This window comes from Podarcis cretensis, assembly GCF_951804945.1.
Source record: "Podarcis cretensis genome assembly, chromosome: 6".
Classification (NCBI taxonomy): domain Eukaryota; kingdom Metazoa; phylum Chordata; class Lepidosauria; order Squamata; family Lacertidae; genus Podarcis; species Podarcis cretensis.
Window position 1 is genome coordinate 31,836,232 of NC_137175.1, and position 27,953 is coordinate 31,864,184.

Consider the following 27,953-nt stretch of genomic DNA (forward strand, 5'->3'; position numbering starts at 1 on the left):
CCAACATACCAGGTTAACATTTTGTGGGGCAAAGTATTTTTTAAGAATAAATTATAGCCTCAAAGGGGGGATTGAAAAAAAAGTGTGTGTATGTGTGTGTATGTACAAAGCAAACACGTACATAAATAAATAAACCAAATGTCTGAAGCAGCACAGGAAAACAGTCATGAAGCCATTTTGGCTTACAAACTGACCAAATGTTTTCTCTGCAAAGTCAAAGGAAAATGGAAAAGCCTACCCATTGTCTTTTCTTTCACAAATCCTGTCTTAAGGGTATATCTGTGTATGAATAGGGTGAGCCTGTGACCTGGCTCAGAAACTAAGTACGCACTCAGATTTCTGGAAAACAACGTACTCAGATTTCTGTAGTAGACCACCCCTTTCTGTGATGTAGGTATGATGTGTCTGGGGGGTGGTGTTGAGCTACACCCCTTCTGTGATGTATGTATGATGTTTCTGGGGGTGGTCTTGGACTCCAGGGCAGGCAATTTAAAATGTCTATATAAGGGCGGGCACACCTGGGTTCTGGATCCTCCTCCTCCTGTATGTGAAGGGGGCACCCTGTTGCAACAATTCAATAAAGATCAGGGGTTTTATTACTCAGCTAATATGCACAGGAAAAAAAGATTAATATACAGGCACACAAAATATATAATTATAATTCTAACCAGTCAGACAATTGAATATTTTTTTGGAGAAAATAGCTCTATGTATGTTACCGTAACCCGTTTTTATGAAGCATTTTAATGTCAAAACAAAGGCTCAGGATGCAAGCAGCTCCCTTTTAATCCAATCTTACGGAGCTCAAACAATTGAGCCACTGAGTTTGAGGTCTCTTCTTGCATAGTCTAGTCTAGATGTTTTTGGGACTCCCAATTCACATCAGCACCAGACATGGCAAACAGTCAGGGATTATAGCAGTTGCAGTTCACTGATAACTGGAAGGTCACAGGTTAGCTACCCCTTACTCTGACTGCAGCACTAGAAATGTTGGATATTTCTGAACAGCTCTCTGCTCGTGTGAAAGCGTGTTGTGTGAAAGTGTGTTCTGGTGAAATAATTCTAGATTCAGGTGCTGTGTGCAACTTCATTTTAAATACAATGCAACTTCATTTTAAATACTGGCATGGATCTAACATTCCTTTGAACTATCCCGCTGGTGAAGGGAGTGGGATTCAACTCCCCCCTGCAATGGCCCTGTAAATCACTCAGTACAGAAAGAGACACTGGGGGGTTGATGGTGAAAGTGGCTTTCCAGCTTCCTACAGTAGGTACCTTTGCTGTAGTCCCTTCTGTGATGAGGAGCCATTCTGTTTGCAGAAGGACATCTCTCTATCCCAATCCATAGTTCTTAAATGGTGTATACAGTGGTGCCTCGCAAGACGAAAATAATCCGTTTGTCTAGCGGTTTTTTCTCTTCGTCTAGCGGTTTTTTCGCCTTGCAAAGCAACCCTATTAGTGGATTAGCGCTATTAGCGGTTTAGCGGCAATTAAAGGCTTAGCGGCTAAAAGGCTATTAGTGGCTTAGCGGCTTAGAAAAAGGGGGGGGGGCGAAAAAAATCGCAAGACTCGCAAGACGTTTTCGTCTTGCGAAGCAAGCCCATAGGGAAATTCGTCTTGCGAAGTGCATCGAAAAACGGAAAACCCTTTCGTCTAGCGGGTTTTTCGTCTTGCGAGGCATTCGTCTTGCGGGGCACCACTGTACATTTCTTCTGAGCCTTAGGTTTGTTAAATGAAGCTTCAGAAACTCTGTTCTCACATTTAGCAGCACACTTCTCACACACAAACCCATTTTCTGTCAGCATAAAGTGCCACATCATAAAACTGTGTTTCTCCCCCCAAAAAAATTTAATGAACAATATATACTATTCCATACAAAGACAACAAATCTGTGGAAATATGAGAGATTAAAAATACATTCAAGTCGGTTTGAAACATAACAGGCAAAACTCCCTAGTCTGAAATTTGCTTCTGATTCTTAACAGCTGTTTGCCTCTCTATACAAGCCAGCTCATTTCCTCTCTACCTAGTGCTTAATGGCTAGGATACATTCAATAATTGATTATTTTGGTACTGCGAGTATTTTGTTGGACTATATAAAAGGTAAGCATTGAAGTTAAAAAAATAACTTTATAAAATTGTATATCCTTGATTGTGCCAAGGCATGTTTAGCTCTAAATGAACATATACTGACTATCATGATTTGAGGGGAAAGAACAGTAGGATAACCACTTTTATCATAAACAGAAGATAGGCAAATAGCATAGGCTTGTCCCTTCTTTTATGTTTTCCCCCAAAAGCTTTTGAATTTTATCCAACTAAGTTGTACTCAGAGCAAACTCACTGAAATTAATGGAGCTATATTAGCCATGTCCATTAATTTCAGCAGTTCTACTCTTAATAGGACTTACATTGGATACAACCTATTGTATTTTAATACTTTGTTGGAAGCTGCCCAGAGTGGCTGGGGAAACCCAGTCAGATGGGCGGGGTATGAATTATTATTATTATTATTATTACAACCTGTTTTTATAAGTAGACCTGTCTTCACCGGCACACATTAGATTAACAAAATAAGAACATTGCCGGTCATCAAAATATCCATGTGAAATCTACAACAAACGGAATTTTAACTCATTTGAGCTAAGACTGACATTTTCCACTACTACTTTTCTTTCTACGTTTACATTTTTTTATAACACAACCTTCTTATACAAACCATAATCAAACAACAGATATTAAAGCTGTTCAAGACAATACAAGTCTCCTTCTGGCATTTGAATCATGCTTTTTGTCATCTCTGTATACATTGCAGTCTGCTTTCATTGGTGGTGTAAGTTCAGGGGCAACAGTATCACCATCCTATCAAAGTATCAAAATGAAGAAAAGAAGTTCAGTTGTGCACTGGAAATTAGCAGTCAATACATTCTGTCATCTTCTTGGCAAGTGGAGCAAGGCACTCATTGGAGCCTTTTTACACATCATATTACAAGAAAAACATTCTTGCGCTGCCTTTTCCCACTGTCAGGAAAGGGTAATGGGTGACTCATGCTGTACCCCATTTATTTGTGGCAGTCGCCTCTCAACAAATTTTATGTACTCATCATTTGCAAGGAACTTAATAAACAGATACAAAACTTCTAGTTAGTGGTAGTATTACAGTTGTTTTAGAATGTAAACCATAAAGGCTAGATGGTCCTCCAATGAGATTTCTGAGATTTTTAGAATTCTCAAGTCCCTTGTGTTCATAATGTGCAGAAGTAATAATGGGTTGGTGATAGAGGAGACTATGGAAGAATGAACAGGTGATGAACAAAAGGAATACAGAGAATGAGGTAGATCTGAATCTCATAGCTCAGTTGGTTAGAGTGTGGTGAGGAACGCCAAAGTTGCAGGTTCAATCCCCGTATGGAATAGCTGCATATTACTGCATTGGACTAGATGATACTCAGGGTCCCTTACAACTCTACAATTCTATGATTCTACACTGAGATACACCTGCTAAATGTTAAACCTTTCTTACCTGTGATTTAGTGAGACTTTTACACCACTGATCGAAATATTCTTTAGCATTACGGATAGTCTCTTCATCCGCTGCCTTACAATAAACCCTGATTTGCTGCTCTTCAAATTTTTCTGGTAGGAGCTGTGAAACCTTAAGACAGAAGGAAAAAGAAGTCACATACACTTAATTTTATCACCTTGTCAGAAAAAGTTCAACAAATTTCTCAGCAGCCCCATTCAGTTACAAGAATGTTTACACAGGGGAATTTTACCTTAAAACCACTTGCATTCAGTGGGCACTTACATAGCAGGTGATATTAGAACTCGGTTGCTACTATTGCCATGCAATTTTGTAGTCATTTTCACATGTATTCAGATACTCTTTAAAAAGCTATTGTAATAAAACAGGCAGAAACTCCTCCCCCCCACCACCTTACTTACTTGTTCTTTAGAAATTTTGAATGGCTTCTCGCGGTTATACTTTGAGTAGAAACACACGTTATTGACAGGGTTCTTCTTTTTCATTCCATAATCCATGTTGATAACCTTCACAGAGGCAAGTCAAAAATAAAAATGTACTAAAGTGCATTGTAGGCACATATGTTAAGAAATCTAAATCATTTAAAATGAACATTTAAAGAGATCATTCTTACATCAACAATAAAGTCTTCAGGCTTTAATCCAGGCTTGTGAGATAATGTACTGGGCTGGGACTTGGCAATTTCTTCAGCCATCTTACTACACCATTCCTGCAGGGTATAAAACCTTTTACTTTTTTGTGTATTTGAATCACTGTATTTGAATCATACTCTCAGAAACTGATGAACCAGACCCATGATTAATTTTCAAAATAATTTTCTCTCTCACGCACTGTACAATGTGACAAACAAGGTATTTGATATCACCATACCATGACAATCAGTAGTGATGACTTTTAATGCTATCATAGCTTCTCTTCAGGCAGACTAAGGCAAAATTAGTTATCCATTAGAGAGAAAGGAAAGAAGGTTGGAACATTTTATTATTGTTGAGAAATGCTCAATGTTTTGCCATGCTTTTATTATGTTGAAAGCCAAAGTAGCTGGGGCAACCCAGTCAGATGACCGGGGTACAGGTACGAATTTATTATTACTATTGTTGTTGTTATCCAACAAGTTGATGCAAACTATTGTAAAAACCTAGTAACTCTTGTACTTAATGCTTAATCCAGGGGTTACCAACCTAGCACCCATGAAAACCACTTCTGGCACCCCAACACACCTATGAGCTTTACTGAAGAAGGGGCCTGTCTGTGGCCTTTATATTGATTGCTCTGTTGTACAGTGCTGTTTCTGAAGTTAAAAGAGCATGCCTGTTTCCGCTCTGCAAATACAATCCTATGTCTACTCTTTGGAGGGAATGTTGAGGATATATGGAAGAAGATAAAAGGTTGCTAGCCTGTGCTTTTTGAGACAAAGGTGGCCTAGAGAGGAGAGGAAGAGTGGTAGCTACCACTCCCTTTATTGCCCAGAAAGCCAATTTGTTTCAGGATTCAGGGGAGGGGAAGGAACAATGGGGATGCCTTCCTCACTCACTTCATGCAGGATGCCCATGTGATAGGGAAGGACAGGCAAGAACAGCCTTTTCCCAGCCTCCAGTGGACTTTTTCAGCAGCTTGGACGTGGGAGCAGGAGAGAAATGCAACAAGGATGTTGCCCTCAGTTGCATCATGACTAGTCAGCTTGTGCTGGCAAAGAAGGTGTGGGGTTTTCCAAAGGTTCTTTTCAGTCTAGAAAGTGGTAGTTGTTGTTTCTGCATTGTGGCGTGGCTGGAGAGAGACGTGACAGAGATGGCCTCCCCAGGCACTTCATGGACCATGCACCTGCTCAGGCAGGCTTTTGCAAGGCATTTGTGGCAAGATAGGGGAACAGGGGAGAGATTAGTGATCTGTGAAGGACAGAGAGAGAGAGAGAGAGAGAGAGAGAGATGTTATCTCTCTCTCTCTCTGTGTGTGTGTGTGTGTGTGTGTGTGTGTGTGTGTATAAAGAGAGATATAGAAGCCAGAGGTAAGCAAATTGGTACTGAAAAAATCAGTACTTAACAAGTACTTAACCACACTTAACAAGCTAGCAGAGTTAACTAACCAATGTAATTTGAGAAACTGTGCCCACCTTCGTAATTTCCTTGCCCTCTGGGGGCTGAGTCTCTCCCAGGTACTTATACAGGTCACGCCGCTCTATTTTACATAAAATTTCCCGTGCTTCTTCGAGGTTGGGCTCATCAGAATGAAGAATTCTTAAGAAGATCTCATCTGCCAATATTAAACAAATCAAGTCATTAAAGCCAGCTTTTCTTTTGCATAATTGAAACATGTATTATGTGTCAGAATTTAAGAAATGTTTTTTATGCTATTATAATGGTAGTCAGCTGGAAATGATCTTTTACATATCTGCAAAACGAAACTCGCAAGACCATATTCAATTCAACAGTCAGATTCTGCTGTTTCTCAACAGGGTTAAGATATAGTTCTGTGGGTCTCTTCTCTAACTGCTTTGGCAGTAAATGAAAGGCACCAGAAGGTAACATTTTTGAAAAATAATTATATCCTCAAACAAATCAAAGCCCAACAACCTCAAAGTAGCTTATGGTAAAATGTGCATAAAATGAAACCAAATCAGGAAATAACATTTTAAAACTGTGGTTTAGACCACAGTGCCACCCACGTCCCACTTTACAAGTAAATAACACTTTAATAACCACACAACTGGGATTAGAAAGGTGGGAAGGGTCAAGGGCAAAAGGCTGGACTTTCAAACAAGCATTTCCCAAGGCTCTGTGAAAACTGGCATGTCCAGTGTAAGGGTTGGCAAGATTGGGCACCTCTCAATGACACCCCCCCGACAATTTCCTGCTTGTTCATCTGCGTCTTGTTCCAAAGTGGAGGAGATGAACAAGGAGCATCTCCACTCCCATCGTTCAGCCCAGACATTGAGGTCCGGCGCTGAGGGCCTTCTGGAGGTTCCCTCCTTGCGAGAAGTGAGGTTACAGGGAGCCAGGCAGAGGGCCTTCTCGGTGGTGGCACCCACCCTGTGGAATGCCCTCCCATCAGATGTCAAGGAAATAAACAACTAACTGACTTTTAGAAGGCATCTGAAGGCAGCCCTGTTTAGGGAAGTGTTTAATGTTTGATCTTTTATTGTGTTTTTAGTCCTCTGTTAGATGCTGCACAGAGTGGCTGGGGAAAGCCAGCACCCAGCCAGATGGAAGGGAATTTATCTATCTATCTATCTATCTATCTATCTATCTATCTATCTATCTATCTAGTTCTTGTTCTTGTTCTTGTTCTTGTTCTTGTTCTTATTATTACAACGGTGGGAAGAAAGAGTAGTAGTAACTGCCACGGCCTGCTTGCTCATTGGTTTCCTCTGGCCAGCAAACAGGCAGCTAGCAATGATGAGGCAGAGGAGCAGCTGCCATCACTGGAGTAAAGGGACATACTTACTGAGGTAGAGGGGTACATTGATGGCATCTTGTCCAAGAACCACCAAAAACCTGGGCTCAGCACTAGTAACCAGAAATCTACACATCCCTCATAGCTTCCTTTCCCTTTCTCCATTGCTTTCCGTTTTATCCTGCCTTTCTCCTCCTCCTCCTCCTCCTCTGCTTATACTCAGTCACATTGGCTCCAAGATTCTCACTAGCCCAAGACAACAGGAGTACTGTTGGTTTCAGTTCTGAATCAACACCATCCAATACACACCCATCCTAACAAGATTTTACAGGAGCAATAAATCAAAAAAAGAATTTGCATAAGTGGTCATATATCAACCTATTCAAATTAAACAAAGTTGATAAGCTCCTTAACGGCTTACAGAGGGGTAAAGAGAGAGGCAGGGAAAAAGAGGAGGCAATTTTTATTTTTCTCTTTCACAAACCACCCCGTTAATAATTTAAACTAGGAGAGGGGGAAGTTTGGAAAATGTGTGGCCATAGGCCTCACCCTTGATAGTTCTGCCACTTGCTTCCCTTCAGCATAATTCCCAACTCTGGAAAGTGAAAGCTCACTTCTACGTGCTGCTTTCTCTTGTGCACAAGCTCAGTCCTTGATCCCCTCCAGGGTTTTTTTTTTTGGGGAGGGGAAGGTGGGGGCAGGACTGCAATCCTATAAACATACATAGATAGAGGGTTTTTTTGGCATGCATCAGAGGCCTGTACCATCTGTAGGGATTTCCTTTAGCCATCCTTTATACTCATCTTCTACACACAGAATGTGCAATTTATAAATAGGGAGAGAAATGCTGCATGTTTGCAATACCTAATCCTAGTTTTCTGGAGAGATGTTAAGCAGGGGAACAAATCCGTTTCTTATACTATAAATAAATTATTACTTCTTCAAACCTAGTGACAGAAAGACTTCACTTCCTTCATATGCATACAGCAGAATATATAACTCTTTTACATAATGCAATGCACAATGTTTCATTTAAGTGCCATAACAACATGGTACTCTGAGAGAAATGCTTCCTAAATTGATGCAATTAGAATTTAGGTGTCAGTCCAATAAGCCCATACCTGTTAGCTTAGTGTAGGCTTCCATGTCTTCTCGTGCTGTAGCGATATTGAACGTATTCCCTTTAGAGCCCTTTATGCTGATATATGGGTTAGCTTTCAAAAAGGCATCTGTAATCCTGATATGAAGCATGCAACACAAATAAGGAAGAATCCATAATTTCAATATTAACTCCAGATCAAAGATTTCACAATGGCTTTGGAAATTTGGAAAATTATTTCTATGGCTAAAAGAGTAATACAAAAACACCAAAGTTGATAAAAAAATTAAACCATATAACTTTTTCTAGCCATCAAAATCCACTTTGAAAAACGATTAAGGAGAAGGACAGGGACATTCAACAGAGTTTCTCAATGAGACACTCCAGAACTAGGGCTACAACCTTTAATTGATCCATTGCTTAATATTAATTTTTTTAAATTAATTAAATTCAAATTGGTTGAATTAAAATACACCCCTAAATAAATGAGGCAACACTTCTTTAAAAATCATTTGTAGCTGGCAAGCACCATTGTAGAAGCATTCCTCCTTCAGTCATACATTATTAAAATGAATTAATATGCAAGCTCATACAAATGTAATTAATCAACTAATGTAAGATTGGCTAGGATTTATTTGGATACTGCCCTGTCTAGGGCATATCAACATACACTTACTTACATAATTTCAATTATGTTGCTTATTTTATGTTGGTAGGCTCTGCGGTGCAGGCAATTCCGTGTGTGGAACATGTCATACAAATTTCCAACCTCCTAAAGTCCAAGATAAAAAAAAAAGTATTTTATTCATCTTTTATATTAAAACCACAGTTCCAAGACTTGTACTTTAATTCATCAAATTGGTTGTTTGTTGCTGAACAACTAGGGATAAAATAAAAAAAGGTTCCAGGACATAGAAATAATTAGACCCTTCTAAATAATCCATACACAAGAAATATAAAAATGTATTCCAGAACACTAGAGTAATCATTTTTGCAATTAAGAATACTTTCTGCTTATGTGGAGAGGCCTCATGGGGGCTCCTCGAAAGTGGAGAAGTGCATGAAGCACAGGATCCTTGAGATAAGATTATTTACATTCATGAGAGCAGAATTTACATTCATGAGAGCAGAATGCTAATAATTGGTGGATGATATCCTTGCTTCTGTATTGAGCGTTGCCTTCTACAGTTTTGTGTGGTTACATTTCCTGTTTCTTCCGCTTAATGAAAATACAGTAATCCCTTATCTTACGCACACATATAGCCAGCCAACCCTTGGAGCTGCCTTGCAGCAAGCGGGTGAGAGACAGCATCCCCAGGATTCAGAGAGCCAGTGTGTTGAACAGACCTTGCCCAGCAACCAAGGCCAAGACCTTAAAAGCTCATTTTGTGCTGGGCCGTTTGGGTTACCAGGTTTGAAAAGAGCTCTTAGGCTCTCTGTCTAACTTGCTGGACAAGGCCCGTTCGACATGCCAGCTCTGGAAGATTATGCATGCACGTGTGAGATCTCGCAGGAAGTCAGATTATCTCGTGAGAGCGCCCCAGAACCTTGCACGACCCGTGTGCTGAGTGGGCCTTGCCCAGCAAACAAAGCATATCTTAAAAGCTCATTTTGCGATGGGCAACGCTAAGCAGACCCGGAGTGAAGAGAGCTTTTAAGCACTCTGCCTTGCTTGTGACTTGACTTGCACAGACCAGGGAGCACAGTGGAAGAGCAACCAGATGCATTGGGGGGATTAATGCTGGAACTAGAGAGAATAGACTGCAACGATTTGTACCTGCCTTCCATGATAACCCAAACCTTCCCTACCCACTTTCTCTAAACTTATAGTCATGATGACTATATTAACTCTATTATCAGAGGTAGTATGCCTCTAAAAACCAGTCTCTGCGTATGACAAGCAGGAGAATGGCAAGAACGTAAGGTTGAATTCAACATATTTTTAGTCTGATCCAGCAGGATTCTTTTTATGTTCTAATTTATGTTCTAATTTTATGTTCTAATTTATGGCCCTTAAACACGCGACTCCAACCCATCACCACATGGTCAACCATATGCTATAGTAAGCCTATATACTCCCTACATGTAGTGAGGCTGGTTGAGATGAAAGGTAATGGCTTCGTGCTCCCAAAATTCAGTTTTCCCCTCAAACTTTCTGTTCTCAAACAGCAGAGAAAATCTATATTGCATTGCCTCCTATTCACTTGAAGGTGCACTTCTCAATTTATGCAGCACTAGTAGACTGCTGCAGTGGATGCGGGTGGCGCTGTGGGTAAAACCTCAGTGCCTAGGACTTGCTGATTGCAAGGTCAGCGGTTCGAATCCCCGCGGCGGGGTGAGCTCCCGTCGTCCGGTCCCAGCTCCTGCCCACCTAGCATTTCGAAAGCACCCCTAAGTGCAAGTAGATAAATAGGTACCGCTTTATAGCGGGAAGGTAAACAGCATTTCCGTGTGCGATGCTGGTGCTGGCTCGCCAGTGCAGCTTCGTCACACTGGCCACGTGACCCGGAAGTGTCTTCGGACGGCGCCGGCTCCCGGCCTCTTGAGCGAGATGAGCGCGCAACCCTAGAGTCTGTCAAGACTGGCCCGTACGGGCAGGGGTACCTTTACCTTTACCTAGTAGACTGCAAGTTTATCTCCACAGTCATTAAGCTCACTGGGTGGCTTTTTGTAAACATTTTTTGTAAACATTTCAGGTTAATTTGCCTCTCAACACTGAGTAACAACAAAATGAGACAGTGTTTCCCTGAAAAAAGGGGGCGGGGGATAGAAAAACGAAATAGACAAAAATTTGACGGCGAGTTTTTCAAGCTTCCAACATTATTTTAGTTGGCATTCTCTACTTTCCTCAAGAAAGCTTACCTTGTCACGGGTACAAATATGCTTCTTTCCCTCAAATTCACAGACACGAGCAAATGTAATGTAACGTACATGATCAAAGTTGTTTCGGATTCCAAGATGGTGACAATCCCTAAATATATTCCAGAAACAAGCAGGAGGTAAGGTCATTCAATTACGAATTTGGGGGGGGGGCATTTTAAAATTAGGGGGAGGGATCAGGAAGATGTCTCCACTGGGGACCTCACCTTTAAATAATGTAAAAGGACTCTCAGGGGATTCTTTGAGACTATATATCCAGCAATTTACTCAATGTATTAATAATTTAAAAATCAATTGCCAAAGGATTCTATTTTTTCACATTCCCAAAATACAGATATATAATCTCCAGACACACTTCCATAATAGCAACTGCAATTATCTTCAGACAAATTATGGTTTAGCATGAACCTGCGGCTGCTTTGCTCCTCCCTGGCTGTTCTGCTGCACTAAGCCATAGTTTGGCTTAGAACTCTCCTGGAAAAACCAAGAGCCTTAAACCAGAGAACGAAGTCACTGTTTAGTCTGAAAAATATTGCGAAATGTTATTTAAAGTGCTTAAGATAGTGAAAATCTCCAAGTGGTTTCCATAAAAACAACAAAAATACAAACATGTGATAAAAACAGAACACAGCTGTATTTCACAAATAAAACTGAGCAGGTTTACAAAGCAAAAAAATTAAAAACGAAGAGTCAGACAGAGTCCAGGAAAACATAGGCAACATATTCTGAAAAGTTGTTCAAGGGCCATTATGATATCTACCTCATGAATTGCCCAAAGCAGAGTATTCCAGAGAGTGGTTGCTATCTCCAACAAGGATTGCTTCCTCTCCTCATCCAGAAACAGTTGTAGTTTGTAAACCTACCGAAGTTGGTAGTGGGCACCATGAGCCACTGAGGTCACTTGAGCCTCTAGTGACAGCAATGGTTCTAGGAGCACGCCCAGACTACAACCCTTAGAGGGAATGCAAACCCATCAGAACTGCTGAACAGCCCATCCATAGGGTTTCCATCAAGCCCTCATCTAGCCCAGGCACCGATTTAAAACATGCATGACTTCTCTTGGTTCATATGTTACAGAGAAACAGCTAGGTATCATCAGCATATGGTGCTGCCTTGCCCCAAATTTTGTAGAGGTCACCCCCAGCAGCTGCTTATAGATACTGAATTTATTTATAAAAATATTCATATGCCCTGCATCATAAAAATATATCACAGCGGCTTACAACAACACAAGACCATAGAATAAAATCATAGAAAGTACATGGAGTACATGTACACGGAGAAATACCTGGGCTAGGTATCTCTCTATATGAGAGGTGGGGGACCTGGGCCCTCCAGATGTTGCTGAACCATCCCCAACCATTGGCCATCCTGGCTGAGGTTGATGGGAACTAGAGTACAACATCTGGTGTTCCACAGGTTCCTCATTCATAGTCTATATCCTACTCATACTGTATACATGGCTCTCTCACTTAGAAATATTTTTTCATGTATTTTTATTAGTTTTCAATATAACAAAATACAGAGTTAACCAACATACTTAGCATATGGTTTATATAGTATTTAAAGATAAAGAGTTCTTAATGATAGATATATATCCCATTTAAGTTGGACCATTAAGTTCTTCCATTAATTGGTTTGTCACTTTATAGGTAAAATATTTCCAGTATTGTTTCTCTATAACAGAAATCTTCCAAACGCTTTAAAATGAGCAAAGTCCATACCTGGCAAAGTAATCCCATTTATCAACATCGATGCCATTTGTTTTGTTGGCCACTATCTCATAAAGAAAGCCTTTTTTTTCAGGTCGCCCACGGTAAGGCCACTGGAGAAAGGCGTGGAAATACCCAAAAGCAAATAATAGATTACAATAAAGCAATCTACTCTGAGCACCAAACTGGCAAGGAAGCAGGGTTCTAAGAACTCTCTGCACATGCTGGAACAGATTAATTGATACCTGCCAATACTTTACTAATAAGAGATAAAAATTGGTGGAGCTAATAATCACAGCCTAGTTTTGTGATGGAAACAACCTTGGCTAGCCAGGTAATTAACATACACTGGAATATGAATGCAAGGAGCACAGCCCTATTGGTTCTCCTGAACTGTTGACCATGGTATTCTTATCAGTCAATAGTCTGGTTTGGGTCTAAGTAATACTACTCCTTCCTGGACAACTGGTTTCAATCAGATTGGCAAGCACACGGAACAGTACATTGTTGGCCACAGCAGCACATTTAGGAAATTCAATTCCATGTGATATTAGGCAAGCTCTAGCTTTATAGTTTGAATCCCATTTTTCCCTCAATCACTTTTAACAGTTAATTTGAACTGGGCTGCAAAAACAGTATTACTATTTGATTTATAGTGTGCTTCCTTCTGTGGTGGCTTTTAAAGATGATTAAAAAGTTTGGCTGTTTGTACCATATTTTGCATTGTTTTGGTGGCTGCCATTTTTATACTTGTACGTCACTCTTTAAAAGATGTTCACAGAAAAATATTTATTGAATAAAGATCTTCATCCAAGATCTTTATTCAATAAATATTTCAGGATAAGCAAATAAAGTGCCTTTTGCTGCTCTCCAAGATAAACTGTAGGGTGACCTCTTACTGTGTCACTTGCAAATATTCCCTTCATCCAAAAGGAATGGAACCATTAGATGCACCTCTGTCTTTTGCAAGCTTACTCAGCAATACTTGTATCTGTATAGATATGCACAGAATTGCATGAAGTATGAAGCAGCTCAGATCATTCTTTGATCTACCCTAATGCATAACGATTCTCCAAAGCCTCATGCAGCAGCATTAACCAGCTCTGCTGCCGTGCATTTTTTAACTGGAAATGGTAGAACAGAGTGGAACCTTCTGAGCACAAAGAATATGCTTTGCTGTTGAACTATGGCCCCTCTTCCAAGATCTATAAAAAGCTCAACAACCAATGGTTCAAAAAAAATAATGAATCTCCCACATGCAACACCTGTCAATTTTCCTTCAAAAAAGATAATGCTATTAAGCATTATATTCCATTAAATTGCACAGTATTTACAAAGCAGAAGACTTACTGAACTACTGCTTTTTTCAGTCTTAATGGGTCCTGCTATCTGCTCTTTGATAAAGTCTATATCTTCATCTGGCTTGAGACCATAATACTTCAAGACTGGTCTTAGAGCATTGGAATCAATCAAGTGTTCAAACATCTTAACAGAAGCATCTTCATGCTGCAAAAAAGGAAGTTTTAATTATTATTAATTACAGCATATGCTGTCGAAACAAGCCATCATAACCTGAATGCAAAAACATTAAGACAACATTACGCCATGATTTAATGTCAGGTAGATGAGCCTGAAGCAAAGCATTGTGTGTGTGTGTGCTCCTGCTCCCCTCACAGGAGCTTGAACAGAGTTCATTTTCACTTCTGCAAAATCCCAGCTTAATGTCAGATTTTATCCAGGGATCCAGGTTTAAAACAAAATATTTAAAGTGCCATAAAAAGCAAATTTAACTAGCTTGTTAAAGAAGCCAGAGTTTCTTTAAATCAGGTTCCCTCATTCAAGCATAATGCTGGATCTCCCACTGCTGCAGCAGTGGTGGGAGAAGAGTTGTTTCCTAGTTTCACATTCTTTCTGCAGCTCAGCTGCTGAAATCACTAATTCTTGATAAGCAATGGAATGTTCAATAACCTGAGGTGGCTGAAAATAGAAAGGTACTTAGAACAGCAAACGAAGCAGAGAGGCCACTGAAAGAAGACCCTAGAAAGGTTAATGGAACATAATCTCTGTGAGAAGAAAGGACTGAGAAAATTCAAAGAATTGTGGTGTTGAAGGAGCCCCAAGGGCCATCTAGTCCAACTTCTTGCAAAGCAGGTAAACAATCCCCGACAAATGCTCATCCAACCTGTTTATAAACCTCCAATGAACTTCACCACTTTCTGAGTGAGTCCATTCCATGTTTAGTCAGAATCTTCTTTCTTGTAATTTGAATCAAATGGTTCAGGTCCTACCCGCTAAGGCTGAAGCAACAGAAATCAAGCTTGCTCCATGTCCCATGTGACAGCTATTCAGTTAATTGAAGATGGCTATCATACTGTCTCTCAGTCTCCTCTTCTCCAGGCTAAACATACCCAACTCCCTCAACCTCCAGAACTAGACACAGTGCTCCAGGTGGGGTCTGACTAAGGCAGAAGAGAGTGGTAGATAAACAATAGGAATTTTAGTGACTATATTTCACCAATATGGTAACTTTAAAAAAACCCCAAAAAACTTCAGGAAATGTCTGGGTACTTTGACTATAATACACTATAATTGTTAAATGTGGTTAACATATTTTTAGGCAAGGCAGCTTTCCCTTTAAAAAAGAAAGCAGTAATAACTGGTTGCGTACCCACCTTCCATGCAGTTCCTGGACAAACACGAGGGATGAACCTTCCATCATACATGTGTGAAAATGGTCCATGACCTGAAGGTAAGAATTATGCAATTCATTTGTGTGGCAAACGTTTGTGTGTATGCGTGCGTGCGTGTGGACAAATGCACAGACACACATCTTCAGTATATTCTGGTATTTTTTTTCCAGCCATAATAAAACCATTTTGTAATACCAAGTCAGAGACTAAACTTTCAGTCCATTAGACCAGGCTACCCTTTGTGCTTTCCCCAGAGTTTCTAATAACCACACAAAAAATATAAAAACAAAATATAAATCATGGAGTAGGTAACATTTTTAAGAATTCTAAGCAAATTCCCACTGGAATATTAGTGTCTCTTATTGGCCCTAGAAAACAGAGAGAGAGGAAGTCAACCTCTGAGGGTAATTTGTTGCAGGACCTGGGTGGTATCACTGAGAAGGCCTTCTCACACATCACTTCAGCTGGAGATGGAACATGTTCAAAGAGCACATGGCAGTTCAAACAAGAGGACGCTGTTCTGCAAATATCCTAGGATAAAATTCAGTGCCATGCTCTTCCAAACATTATATTTGTGCAAGATTCCAGCTAGCCAGAAAGAATGATGCCTCCTCCTTCATGCACTGTTATGGGGGTTTTCCCAACTCCTCCAAAGCCAATGCTTTTTTGTGGTGGGGAGATATGTGGGGAAAGAAAGGAGGGGCAGGTCTGTTGCACAAGAGGAAGACCTTGAGCAGGCCTTCCACGGACAGGGCTGGTTAGGTTAATCTTGTCCTTAGTTTAGAAATTTAGAAGTTTAAACCAATACTTCACAGCAAAAATTCACCTGCCCCAAATCCAGCTCCTATCTAAATATTTTAGAATGGCATAGTACTTTTATTTACCTAGCATGCATCAATCACTTCATTATATTTGGGAAGTGGCTTACCCAAATCATGACAAAGACCAGCAATCTGGACGCACAAAATATCCCTTTGGCTGATGTCCAATTCTGGTTGTCGCTTCTGCAGTGCCTTGATCAAACAGCCTGCTAGATAGCAGACCCTGTTACAAGAAGGCAAAAGGTTCAGTTCTCCAATTCTTTGGTTTATAAATAAAATTAAAACTTGCCCCACATTATATATTGTGAAATACTACTAAACATACTCAGCTCGTGAATCGCAAACCTATAGAGCAAGGCTGGTCCAAGGACCACGTTGCTGGTCAGCCACATCTCCAAGGCCCACATGCCAGTGATGGCTTTGACCAAGGTATGCACACATACCACCCACAATCACCCACATTCACTTGACATACAGGACATAGCACACATTTTCATTCTCTCACACATGTAGTCCAAAACTCAAACATACACTCACACACAAACACGCAAGTATAAATGTGCACACATAAAAAATCAGCATTCCCAGCACTAGGGTAGAATGACTATGAAGGCTGCTTTTTTACTCTGCAGAGAAGGATCTGTGGAAGTTAAAAGGCAGCCTTTCCCCACCCCCACCAGCACTGGAGTGGGGGGGGGGTGAAGCTGCTTTGTACTCTTAAAAGGCAGGCTGTGGTCTATCCCTGATAGGGCTGTGATGCTTAGTGCTAAGACTACAGAAGAAACATCTCTTTGGCTGAAATTGCTTAAAATAAACTAGGGGAGGAAATGTGACCCAACTTCCTCTCTTACTATGCCTGCAAATTTCATAAAATGCTGCCTTAAAATGTTTTTTTGTTTTTTTAAGGTTACAGTCACTTGGGATGGTAAGGAAGAATTCCACATCAGCAAACCTCTCTATCCGCCAGTGAAGCGCATTCGAAGGAAGGAAGGAAGGAAGGAAGGAGGGAAGGAAACAGCTCTCTCTAAGCAAATAGCACTTATTTTCATCCGTGAGTTTTAGTGGAAAACTCAGTGTCAGAAAATCTGCTTACTAGTTGACTTTGGGTTTGGTGAGCCTACATCCCCATGAAACCAAATACTGAACACACCAGCATATGAGATGAAGGGCACTTCTAACTTTTAAAGATATGTTACTAGGAAATTGGAAGGGGGGTGAGAGACCTCCCCCCCCACACACCATGAGGCAGAGACATTAACAAACCATTCACTCACACACTTTTCCCTGCCTTTCACATGTCAAACGAAATCCTCTAGTGTCAAGAGAAAACAGCAACATACAGTGGTACCTTGGTTTATGAACTTAATCTGTTCTGGAAGTCCGTTCTTAAACTGAAACCGTTCTAAAACCGAGGCGCGCTTTCCCTAATGAAGCCTCTATCTATGGACTGGTTCAATGGGCTAACGTTAGAAATTCATAATAAATGAAGTGAGTCTGCAGGGCCTTCCCAAGGAGTCATGACTGGTGATATTCTGCCCCAAGGGTTTCAGACAGATAATCATCTCAATCACAATGCCTAACCACCCCATAGTGGGATGAAGCCTCAAGACAAAGGGGTGTATTTAACTTGACTCAGGGACCTGGAAACTGTAAATACCGTATTTTTCGCCCTATAGGACACACTTTTTCCCCTCCAAAAATGAAGGGGAAATGTGTGTGCGTCATATGGGGCGAATGCAGGCTTTCGCTGAAGCCTGGAAAGCGAGAGGGGTTGGTGCGCAGCCTTCAAGAAGCTATCCGCAAGCCTTAGGAGCCCGGTGCAATTTCCCACCGGGCTCCCAAGGTTTGCGGATAGCAGCCTGTTTTGGGGGCTGGGGTCAGGGGAAGCTTGGGCTTCCCCCGACCCCCACCCCGCAAGCAAGCTCCGGGAACTCCCGCCGGGCTCCCAAGGCTTGCGGACAGCAGCCTGCAGCCCAAATCTCGAGGAGCACAGCGGGGCGCACCCCGGGCTTCAGGCAGCTCTCCGCAAGCCTTGGGAGCCCGGTGCAATTTCCCACCGGGCTCCCAAGGTTTGCGGATAGCAGCCTGTTTTGGGGGCTGGGGTCAGGGGAAGCTTGGGCTTCCCCTGACCCCCACCCCGCAAGCAAGCTCCGGGAGTGATGGCGAGGTTGCGCAACCTTGCCATCACTCCCGGACCCGTTCTGGGGGCTGGGGTCGGGGGAAGCTCAGGCTTCCCCTGCCCCCAGCCCCGCAAGCTCCGGGAGCGATGGCAAGGTTGTGCAACCTCGCCTTTGCTCCCAGACCCCCAGCCCCGAGGCTAAAAACGAAGCCTGGGCAGCTAGCGGAATCCATCCCACTCGCTGTCATGGCTTCTTTGCTCTTTGGGGCTCGGGGGGGGAAATAATTTTTTTTTCTTTATTTCCCCCCCCCCCAAAAAAAGTGTGCCTTATGGGCCGGTGCGCCCTATAGGGTGAAAAATACGGTACTTACTGTGTTGGAGTAAGTGTGAAAGACTATATTTGAGTGACAGGGACAGTGATGCATTCCAATATGTATTAGGGGAAACTCTGAAATACTGATGTAACCCACTGATCAGGGCTTCTGCCTGCTTCATCTTTGTAGTACAGTGGTACCTCAGGTTACATACGCTTCAGGTTACAGACTCCGCTAACTCAGAAATAGTGCTTCAGGTTAAGAACTTTGCTTCAGGATGAGAACAGAAATTGTGCTCCGGCGGCGCAGCAGCAGCAGGAGGCCCCATTAGCTAAAGTAGTGCCTCAGGTTAAGAACAGTTTCAGGTTAAGTATGGACCTCCAGAACGAATTAAGTACTTAACCCGAGGTACCACTGTAGTGAGAAGTCTTGTTGCAACAATAAACATCAGGCCTACTGGCTGCTATTTTGCTTCTTTGTCCTGCTTTGAAGTCTCTTGCTTGTGACCCTGATCTGAACCTAAGAGATTAAAGGTTAGGGGATTGTGGGGTGCTCCAAGGACTCCCTGTTACAAGTAGCAGTGCTTTTGTTTTACGATAGGTTACTGTGGAATTCAATGAAAATGCAGTTACTCATGTTCAGAGGCACAGCCAGTCTGCAGTAACCTGAGTGGTGGCGAATACCAGTTCAAGAAAAACAGGGATCTGCAAAAAGAACTTGTGCCTTACCCAAGGGAATGCTCAAAACGGTTGTGCGATGCTCCTGGGAAAACGTAGTAAGTGCCACCCAATTGTTTGATGTATCTTAGACGCTGAAATTGAGGTGTGTCAATGATCCGAACAAGAAGAGGATGCATTTCAATGTGACCATGAATCGGGTCATTAAATACCTGGAAGATGTAAAACAAAATGTAAAACTATTGCAGATGATATATGAAAAGCAGCAGAAGAAAATGCTTTAGCTTTAACTTGCTTTCGCTATACACAAAGTTTTGTTATCACTGGATAACAAAAGGCATCTATGGCTGCCCCTGTACGCCAAGATGAGCTCCAGCAGATTTAACAGACAAGACCAATAGGACCAGCAGTCAAGAAGGTGGATACTGCACATGTTGTAGAGGGAAGTGAGGGGCAGATGGACCTCATCAACCTGGGAAGGTAGTTGATCTAGGAGAAGGAAAACTGATCCCAATCCTTTATCCCAATCAAGAAAAAAACAGATAGTTCAATACCACCTTCAAAAATAGACTAACATTGCTTTCAGATTAATGTAAATGCTTCTCTCACCTTCATTATGTCAACATGCCTTTGTCCCAGTTTCCTCAGACAATTCAGAAGGTTCTGTCTCACTCCGGTCCTGAAAGTTATCAAGTATAAGTTAAGTTGACCGTTCCATATTTTATTAAATAATGTAGTGGACGCTAATATTAAGTTAATTGCTATTGTTCATTGCAATAATTTTTTTACGTTTTCAGTAAAATATCGTCAAAAGATCTGGAACATAATACTCTTAAACTCTACCAATTCTATGAAGATTTATTCAGATGTCAAACTGTAGTGGTTTTAAAACATACTTTCTCCAAGATATAATCTGTACCCAATATTTGCCAATGTGGTACAAAAGAAGATGACTATACACCATTTTCATGTACAGGCTCCATTATTTGTGCATCTGTTTCTGCACACACGGTCACCAACATATATTTGCTCCATTAATTTGATGGTGATTTTGTCTAGGAAAGCTCATCCAAACAACATGCAAAGGCAAACCTTGCTTAATGAGACTGTGCAATAATGCAGGCTCCTGCAGAGAACCTCACAGTTGCTTTACTCCTTCCCAGTCCTTTCTGCTGTTGTACCACAATCACCTAAGCAAAGATTTTGCTTAGCATGTAATCCAGACCAGGGCTCATGGTTAACCTCTCACCTAACTAAACACCAGCAATAAGAAATAGTTAGGGTGTAGAGAGGCTAACCATGGTCCCTGGTCTGGATTACATGCTAAGCAAAATTTTGACTTACAACAGCATGGCAGCAAAAATAACTTTGGAGGAGAAAGTGGCTATAAGCAGCTCTCTGGAAGCCTGTGCCATCTCACTAAACCAAGGTTTGCCTTAGCATGTTATGAAGTGTAGGGATATCGCAGAGCGGGGAGTGGGGTCCGGAGGGAGCACACTTCTCCGCCAGCAGGCAGCCACAGTCTGTCTGCACGCGTGACCTTGGGGTGCAGGCCCCCCCCCCAAACAAGCCACAGCTGTCTGGTACATCATTCCACCTATGTCTGACCTTTTGCAGTCTCAGAAGTCAGCAGTGTCCTGTCTGTAAGTTTTTCCTTAGAGTCCTTTTGTCTCCTTTCGTCATACACTGTGCAAGGGGAAAATGACGCTGTGGAACAGGTGCCAAAATAGCTTTGTATCACCCCATGATTTCGGGACGGAAGGTGTGTAAAGGTCACAGCCCAAAAATGTATTTGCCTGGCTTGCATATTTGTCTCAATAAAAAGAGGCTCCACAGGAATGGTGGTAGCTCGCTTCAGACCACCTGTGCGCAGCTCACATGATGATCAACACCTGTCTTGGGCCTTCACTTCAATGAAGTGCCATAAATCTGTCTGGAAGGGGTGCATTTCTGCATCATAAACAACAAATATGTTTGTTTACAAAAAACTGCAGAATATTCCAGTAGCCCTCCGTGTAAAAAGGTGTTTTTCATAAATTATGTATGAATAGAGGTGTTATGGTAATATTAAAGGTATTATTTTAATACAGTTTTAGTGACATCTGTCAAGTGTGAGATCGCAGAGAAGAAAAGTAACATCCATTGTTATGATGATTAATGTTGCGATAATTACGTAACACAATATGGCAAGTTCAAGTCCTGTTTCAGTTTCCTGGTGTGTAAAGGTCACAGCCCAAAAATGTATTTGCCTGGCTTGCATATTTGTCTCAATAAAAAGAGGCTCCACAGGAATGGTGGGAGTTTGCTCGCTTCAGACCACCTGTGCGCAGCTCACATGATGATCAACACCTGTCTTGGGCCTTCACTTCATCTGGCGCTCAACATCTTTGGGGCTAGACTACTCACTTCGCCCGACAAGGGTTTCAGACGCGTCCACGCATCTTCTATAAGGATCCCGGTGAGTATACGAAGGAAGGAAGATGGGGGGTTACGTTTCTGCCCAAAGATTACAACATCGTAAAGATCTCCAATATTTGCTCTCAAAAGCACGGCATCCTCCGCAGCACTTGATGCTCTCTTGAAGGAAATCGATGCCCGGTATCCCTACTATCCAGAGAGCGGGTCTCTCTGGCTCAGGGACTGGGAGCAAATAGGGCAGACCCTGCAGTCGAAGCCACGAGCTTCCGTGCAAGTGCTTCAAACCTGGCACTTCTGCAGAGATGTGGTTCAGCAGTTCGGCCCTGCAGAAGTTCAGCCTGTTCTTTCTCTTATCAACCCATCTGTTTCTCCCACCCTGACGAGGGTTGTGGTCGCAGTTCCGCTGAGCCTGGCTTTTAAGCAGCCAGCGCTTGAGAAACCAACAGCTGCAGCTGTGGTTTATCAGGGTTCTCAGCAATCCTCTCTTTTATCTCAACCCAAAAAACTTTTTCTTGATACTTCTTTTCAGCCCTCAAGTCTGCCTGGCTTGGCAGATCCAGCGGTGCTTTTTGAGTCGGTAAAGGCTCAGAAGCCAAATCTCGCTGCTGAAGAGCAAATGGTTAAGGAGGCAAATGCATCTTCTCACCTAACTGTGGAAGAGCTTACTGACCTAACTATGCTGAGTCCGGTTGCAAGGGCACCGGATGGTCAGGACCAACAAGTTAGCTGTTGGGACCCTCTGCCTTATTCTGTAATCAGAAAAGGGGGAAAAGCCGATAATGACTTGGATTTGCCCAGTACCTATTTAAATGGACTGGAGGAGGATGAGTCCTCAAACCTTGTACTGATTCCTGATGATCAGAAATCTGTAATAAAAATGCTCTTGAATCCTGGCCAATTTGACAGTTGGCTTAGTGAATTTCGCCAAGATGCAGAGCATCAAGCCCGTATGCATGCTGCCCGAGGCCTCCTCTTTGAACTTTTGGCAGGAGAAGGGCAGTTTAGTAGGCAAAGTCAGCTGCCTCAAAAGTTTTTCCCCTTAACTGCTGCATGCTCTTTGCAGGCATTTAAGAAAGTTGTTGTGAACCTGCAAACTCAATTGCTCCAGAAACAGGTTCCTGTGATTTCTGCATGCGCCTTACATGCCTTTCAAGCTCATAAAGCTGGCGCGCTTGCAGGTGCTTTGCATTACTCAGGGAACAGCCTGTAATCGGGTCACCCTCTGACGCAGGACCAAAAAAGGGGGAATGTTTTCCTGCTCAGATAGCCCCACTGCCAGTAACATCTTTGAAAAAACCTGCCACCAACGGCAGTGCGGGACTGAATTTACTTATGAATTTACTGTACAGTGGTACCTCGCAAGACGAATGCCTCGCAAGACAAAAAACTCGCAAGACGAAAGGGTTTTTGGTTTTTTGAGTTGCTTCGCAAGACGATTTTCCCTATGGGCTTGCTTCGCAAGACGGAAATGTCTTGCAAGTTTGTTTCCTTTTTCTTAACACCGTTAATACAGTTGCGACAGCACCTTGTAAATGGATCAGACTCTGTTAGATCCTTGCATTTAGCGATCTTATTCATCACACACACTCCCACAGCAGCGCTTTACGTCCCACGGACACAAAAGCAGTATACATTATAGGAATAGCTGTACCTTGCCACCACTCATCCCAAAATGCTCCCACATTGAAGCTGTGGCAGATATCCTTAGGACAATCTCGAGCATTACAGCTCACTGGCTTCGATCCAGCCTATTGCATTACCCTTTCACAGTTGTACCCTAGTTGCGATATTATGCTCCTTGGCAAAATTGCTCTCGCAGTTTGTAAGAGAATTAAATTTTTAACTTGTTGTTGTTGTTGTTTAGTCGTTTAGTCGTGTCCGACTCTTCGTGACCCCATGGACCAGAGAATGCCATTTTTAACTTACCCAAGATGTTTGCCTGCCTGTCACCTACGCATTCCTCTCTGAGTTCTACTGCTCAGCACCCATCCCCCAAGCCATCTACTGACAGGGCACGGGGGAGGGGGAGATGCTGGCTTACCAACTTCCTGGATCTACAGAGTGATGTATTTTAAATTTGTTCCACCTCAACCTGCTTCCCTTCATCTAAAGGAGCAGAAATTGCTGCTTCGATTTTAGTTTTCTAGACTATTCAGCCACACCCTTCAATTGGTGCTGGACTCCAATGTGCTTGATTCATCAATTGCTATTAGCTCAAATCAAACAGCTAATAGCTGAAAATTAATTGAGTCTTTTTTTCTTTACTGTGTTTCATCAGCTAGCATGCTGCAAGTTTCTTGTGGTAAACCACATCCTGCACAACCTGCACAGCTTACTCTCTGCAGGAAATGAGAGGGCGGATGCACCTCTGCGTAACTTAGCAACCGATGCTTGCTCACAGACTTGGTAAAAGTTTTGATGTTTTTCATCTAAGAAAAACAAGTTAGCTGAATAATTTCGTTTACCTTTGCTGCCAGCCAGAGCCCGGCTAGCTCAGTTGGTACAGCATGAGACCTTTTAATCTGGTACATCGTTCCACCTATGTCTGACCTTTTGCAGTCTCAGAAGTCAGCAGTGTCCTGTCTGTAAGTTTTTCCTTAGAGTCCTTTTGTCTCCTTTCGTCATACACTGTGCAAGGGGAAAATGACGCTGTGGAACAGGTGCCAAAATAGCTTTGTATCACCCCATGATTTCGGGACGGAAGGTGTGTAAAGGTCACAGCCCAAAAATGTATTTGCCTGGCTTGCATATTTGTCTCAATAAAAAGAGGCTCCACAGGAATGGTGGTAGCTCGCTTCAGACCACCTGTGCGCAGCTCACATGATGATCAACACCTGTCTTGGGCCTTCACTTCAATGAAGTGCCATAAATCTGTCTGGAAGGGGTGCATTTCTGCATCATAAACAACAAATATGTTTGTTTACAAAAAACTGCAGAATATTCCAGTAGCCCTCCGTGTAAAAAGGTGTTTTTCATAAATTATGTATGAATAGAGGTGTTATGGTAATATTAAAGGTATTATTTTAATACAGTTTTAGTGACATCTGTCAAGTGTGAGATCGCAGAGAAGAAAAGTAACATCCATTGTTATGATGATTAATGTTGCGATAATTACGTAACACAATATGGCAAGTTCAAGTCCTGTTTCAGTTTCCTGGTTTCATGAAAATGCTTTACATACTGGCTTGGTTTGCATGTCACATTAAATCTTCATTACAACAGAACTGCAGTTTAATGTGAACCACTGTTGAAATCGAGGCGGTTTCACTCCTTCTCTGCTGATAAAAGATCAGGTTCACTAATCTATATTTCTTTAGCAAATGTACAAAGCTCAAGGTACGTACTAAACATAGTAATGATCCATTTAGGAATTAGAAACACAACCAGTCCAATCCTATGTGTGGCTATTCAGAAGTATATCCCACTAAATTCAATGGGACTTACTCCTAGGGAAGTACATACAGGATTGCAGTCAAATTCAAACATCAATAGATTTAAGTTTCCCTTACTCAATTCCCAATTCTTCAAGATCTGATTCAGTGAGTTCAAAGAAAGTTGAACCAGCAATTTCTTCTTCTGAGGAATTAAGGAGACAACAGTTAGCTTATTTCGTTACTCTTAACATTTATGTTCTTGATAATTCAAAATTCTCTGGGCAGATGACAAATGAAAATCACTAGAAAAATGAGAAACGTTAAGCAACTATGTTATTCTGAATTCTTGGATCCAGAGAAGTCTTTTATGAGTGGAAAGACAGCTTAGAATGTAGCACCATTGAATTTTCCTGTTTTCCCTATCCAGCTGCAGCCCACTGTGCATCACACCCTGTACCAATTACAAGGTGGACTTGCCTTCATGGGAAGTTTTTAAGCAGAGGTTGGATGGCCATCTGTCATGGATGCTTTAATTAAGTTTCCTGCATTGCAGGAATATGTGGCTCTGATGTTATTTCCTTATTCTTTGAGAACATTACAAGGAGAGACAGAACATATCAATGCTGGTTAATGCACAAAGGATCCTGTACTGCCAATGGGCAGCTAAAGATGGGTCATTAAGGGAGCAAAGCAGAGCAGGGGCAGCATATAAGGTAAATTGAATAAATAACTACAACCCAAGTTAAAAGAAAAAGGGGATTTAAGGCAGCAACCCTAAACACGCTTAGACCTTACTCCCGAGTAGACTGTGCTGCAAAAGACTCCTAAGACACAGCCCTTTTAAAATGTGGGGGTTTATTGAGTTGCCGTTTTTATTTTTTTTACGTATTTTGCGGCTTTATATCTTGATTTTATTTTGTGAACTGCTCTGAGTATAGAGTGGTATATAAATTCAATTAATAACAATAAAACAACAACAACAACCCTATGACCATTGACTTGAGAACAAGCCATCCTGCCACGGCTAGCCAACCCCAGCCTCAGGCGACGGAGCCCGTTATGCCCCGGCTCTGCAATCCGCTTCATAACCTCCTCTCCTCACGGGGCCAGGAAGCGGGAACCGCTCGAGAGGAAACAGCAGCAGCAGCAGCAGCGTCGCCTCAGTCAGGCTACGACGAAGAGGAGGACGACGGCGGCGGCTTGAAAGATGACTACAGTCTTCCCGGCGCAACGAGGCTGCGCAGGCGAAGCGGCTCTCCGGTCCCGCTCGTCCCGCCCCCCGCTTACCTCGGAAGCAGCGCAGCAACTCCGGGTCTTCGAAGCCGCTGCTTCGCAGGAATTCGCACACCTGCTCGATGTCCCAGTCCCGCGGGTGTCTCCCGCAGGGATCCGGGGCGCGGCAGACGGAGACGCGCTTCTCCGGCGTGTGGAAGCCGTCGCCCGGGCTGGCGGGCCGGGGCCGCTTGAAGGCTCCTTCCCCGTTCCCGCTCGACATCGCCCTCGGCTTCCAGGCAGGGACACCGGGAGCGAATGAGCGACCCAGCTTTGCCTTATATAGGAGGAAACCCGCCAGGGCCGGGAATCACGTGATGGCAGTCCTCCAGTCAAGGTGGCTTGTGCGGCATGCGGCTTCTGTGTCAATGCTGGGTGGTTCTGTGTTGTTGTTTTTTGGAGGGAGGGAGGAAGCTTGAATAGGCACAGAGAAGGGAAGGCCACAGAGCTTTTTCTCCACCTCTCCATCTTCTCCCCTTATCACACTTTTCAGATGGCTTATTTCCCCAGAAGTTGAGAGGAGGAAGGACCAGAGAAATGTAGCTGCTATGGAGAGAGATAAACAGGCCTGCAGTAACCCCTTCTCCCAAGATGAGGGGTGTGTGAGCTAGTTAATTCTGGCAGAACAGCTTACTCTCTGATCTTAACCCCTTCATGCATTAACTAGACCTAAAAATGCTGGTTATATAAGGACCTGGGCAAGTGGTTTACTGAGGCCCCAAAGGATGTAATGCAGAGTTCTTTGTTGCCACTTTTATAACGCAAAATTTACGTAACCAGAACATAGCTGTCAACGTTTCCCTTTTTTAAAGGGAAATTCCATTATTCCGAATAGGATTCCTCACAAGAAAAGGGAAAAGTTGACAGCTATGAACCAGAGGGTTTCGTAACATGATGTACTACTGTACTTCTCTTTCCCCTCATTGTACCCTACAGTAGTTCACAACTGGCTCATACATATTGCTGGCATTGCACTCTTGTTCAGCTTCAGAACACCCGATGTTTCCTTTTGAATCCTATATATTTAAAAATACCAATTTCCATTGATGCAAACATACATTTGGAGATCCTCAACTTTGGAAACATTTTTACAAATCTGTCTAATGGAACAAGTTAAAGCAGCTTTTTAAAAACATAAAAAAGATCACTGCTGGATCAGGACAAAGGTGGCTCTAATCCAGCATCCTATTTTCATAGTTGACAACCAGATGCCCAGGGTTCAAAAGCAGTTTTCTATCAGTTGTTTAAAGAAGGGAGGGAACAGTGATAAAGACTGGATACACCTAAATTCTTGGGTTCTAGCCACAACATAACTGAGTCTGTATGGACATGTACACCAGACAATTTTGTTCAGATTTTCAGGAAAATGAAATGTAGGGAAAAAATTGTCCAGGAGAAATGAAACTCAAAGTACTGGCCTGGGAAAGAGATATTAAATACCTGAATTACTTGAAGGATTAAACTTCCATTCAGTGTTTAGTCATCAAAGTTGGGAGGGATAAATTTCCTCCATCCAGCCCCATGACTTACCGTACTTGATTACTGCCTATCTTACGGATTTAATGAGCTCCAAAAAGCAGAACCACACCTGAAAGAAGTGCAGCTGCAATTCCAAAATATTTCCAACATAAATAAAAAAAAAA

At 42.3% G+C, this 27,953-nt stretch overlaps 1 protein-coding gene across 1 annotated transcript; it reads right to left on the reverse strand.

The window, feature by feature from the left end:
* Nucleotides 1–1,829: 1,829 nt before the first annotated feature.
* LOC307217657 (deoxynucleoside triphosphate triphosphohydrolase SAMHD1-like) lies at nucleotides 1,830–26,810 on the reverse strand. The gene is made up of 16 exons (XM_079979313.1): nucleotides 26,326–26,810; nucleotides 25,174–25,240; nucleotides 19,856–19,925; nucleotides 19,298–19,458; nucleotides 16,244–16,359; nucleotides 15,298–15,368; nucleotides 13,976–14,131; nucleotides 12,638–12,738; nucleotides 10,896–11,004; nucleotides 8,714–8,805; nucleotides 8,056–8,171; nucleotides 5,655–5,794; nucleotides 4,158–4,253; nucleotides 3,946–4,050; nucleotides 3,524–3,655; nucleotides 1,830–2,862 (listed from the first exon to the last, which is right to left on the reverse strand). The coding sequence occupies exons 1-16, from the start codon at nucleotides 26,531–26,533 to the stop codon at nucleotides 2,749–2,751; spliced, it is 1,854 nt and encodes a 617-aa protein (XP_079835439.1). The 5' UTR covers nucleotides 26,534–26,810; the 3' UTR covers nucleotides 1,830–2,748.
* Nucleotides 26,811–27,953: the final 1,143 nt, after the last annotated feature.

What these genes read in the sequence shown, in the direction of transcription:
- LOC307217657 (XM_079979313.1), bottom strand. Translation starts at nt 26,533, where the DNA reads ATGTCGAGCGGGAACGGGGAAGGAGCCTTCAAGCGGCCCCGGCCCGCC. An exon ending in GGCATGTTGACATAATGAAG is followed by an intron (nt 19,459 to 19,855) that starts GTGAGAGAAGCA and finishes TACATCTTCCAG; the next exon opens with GTATTTAATGACCCGATTCA. An exon ending in AGCCTACACTAAGCTAACAG is followed by an intron (nt 5,795 to 8,055) that starts GTATGGGCTTAT and finishes TAATATTGGCAG; the next exon opens with ATGAGATCTTCTTAAGAATT.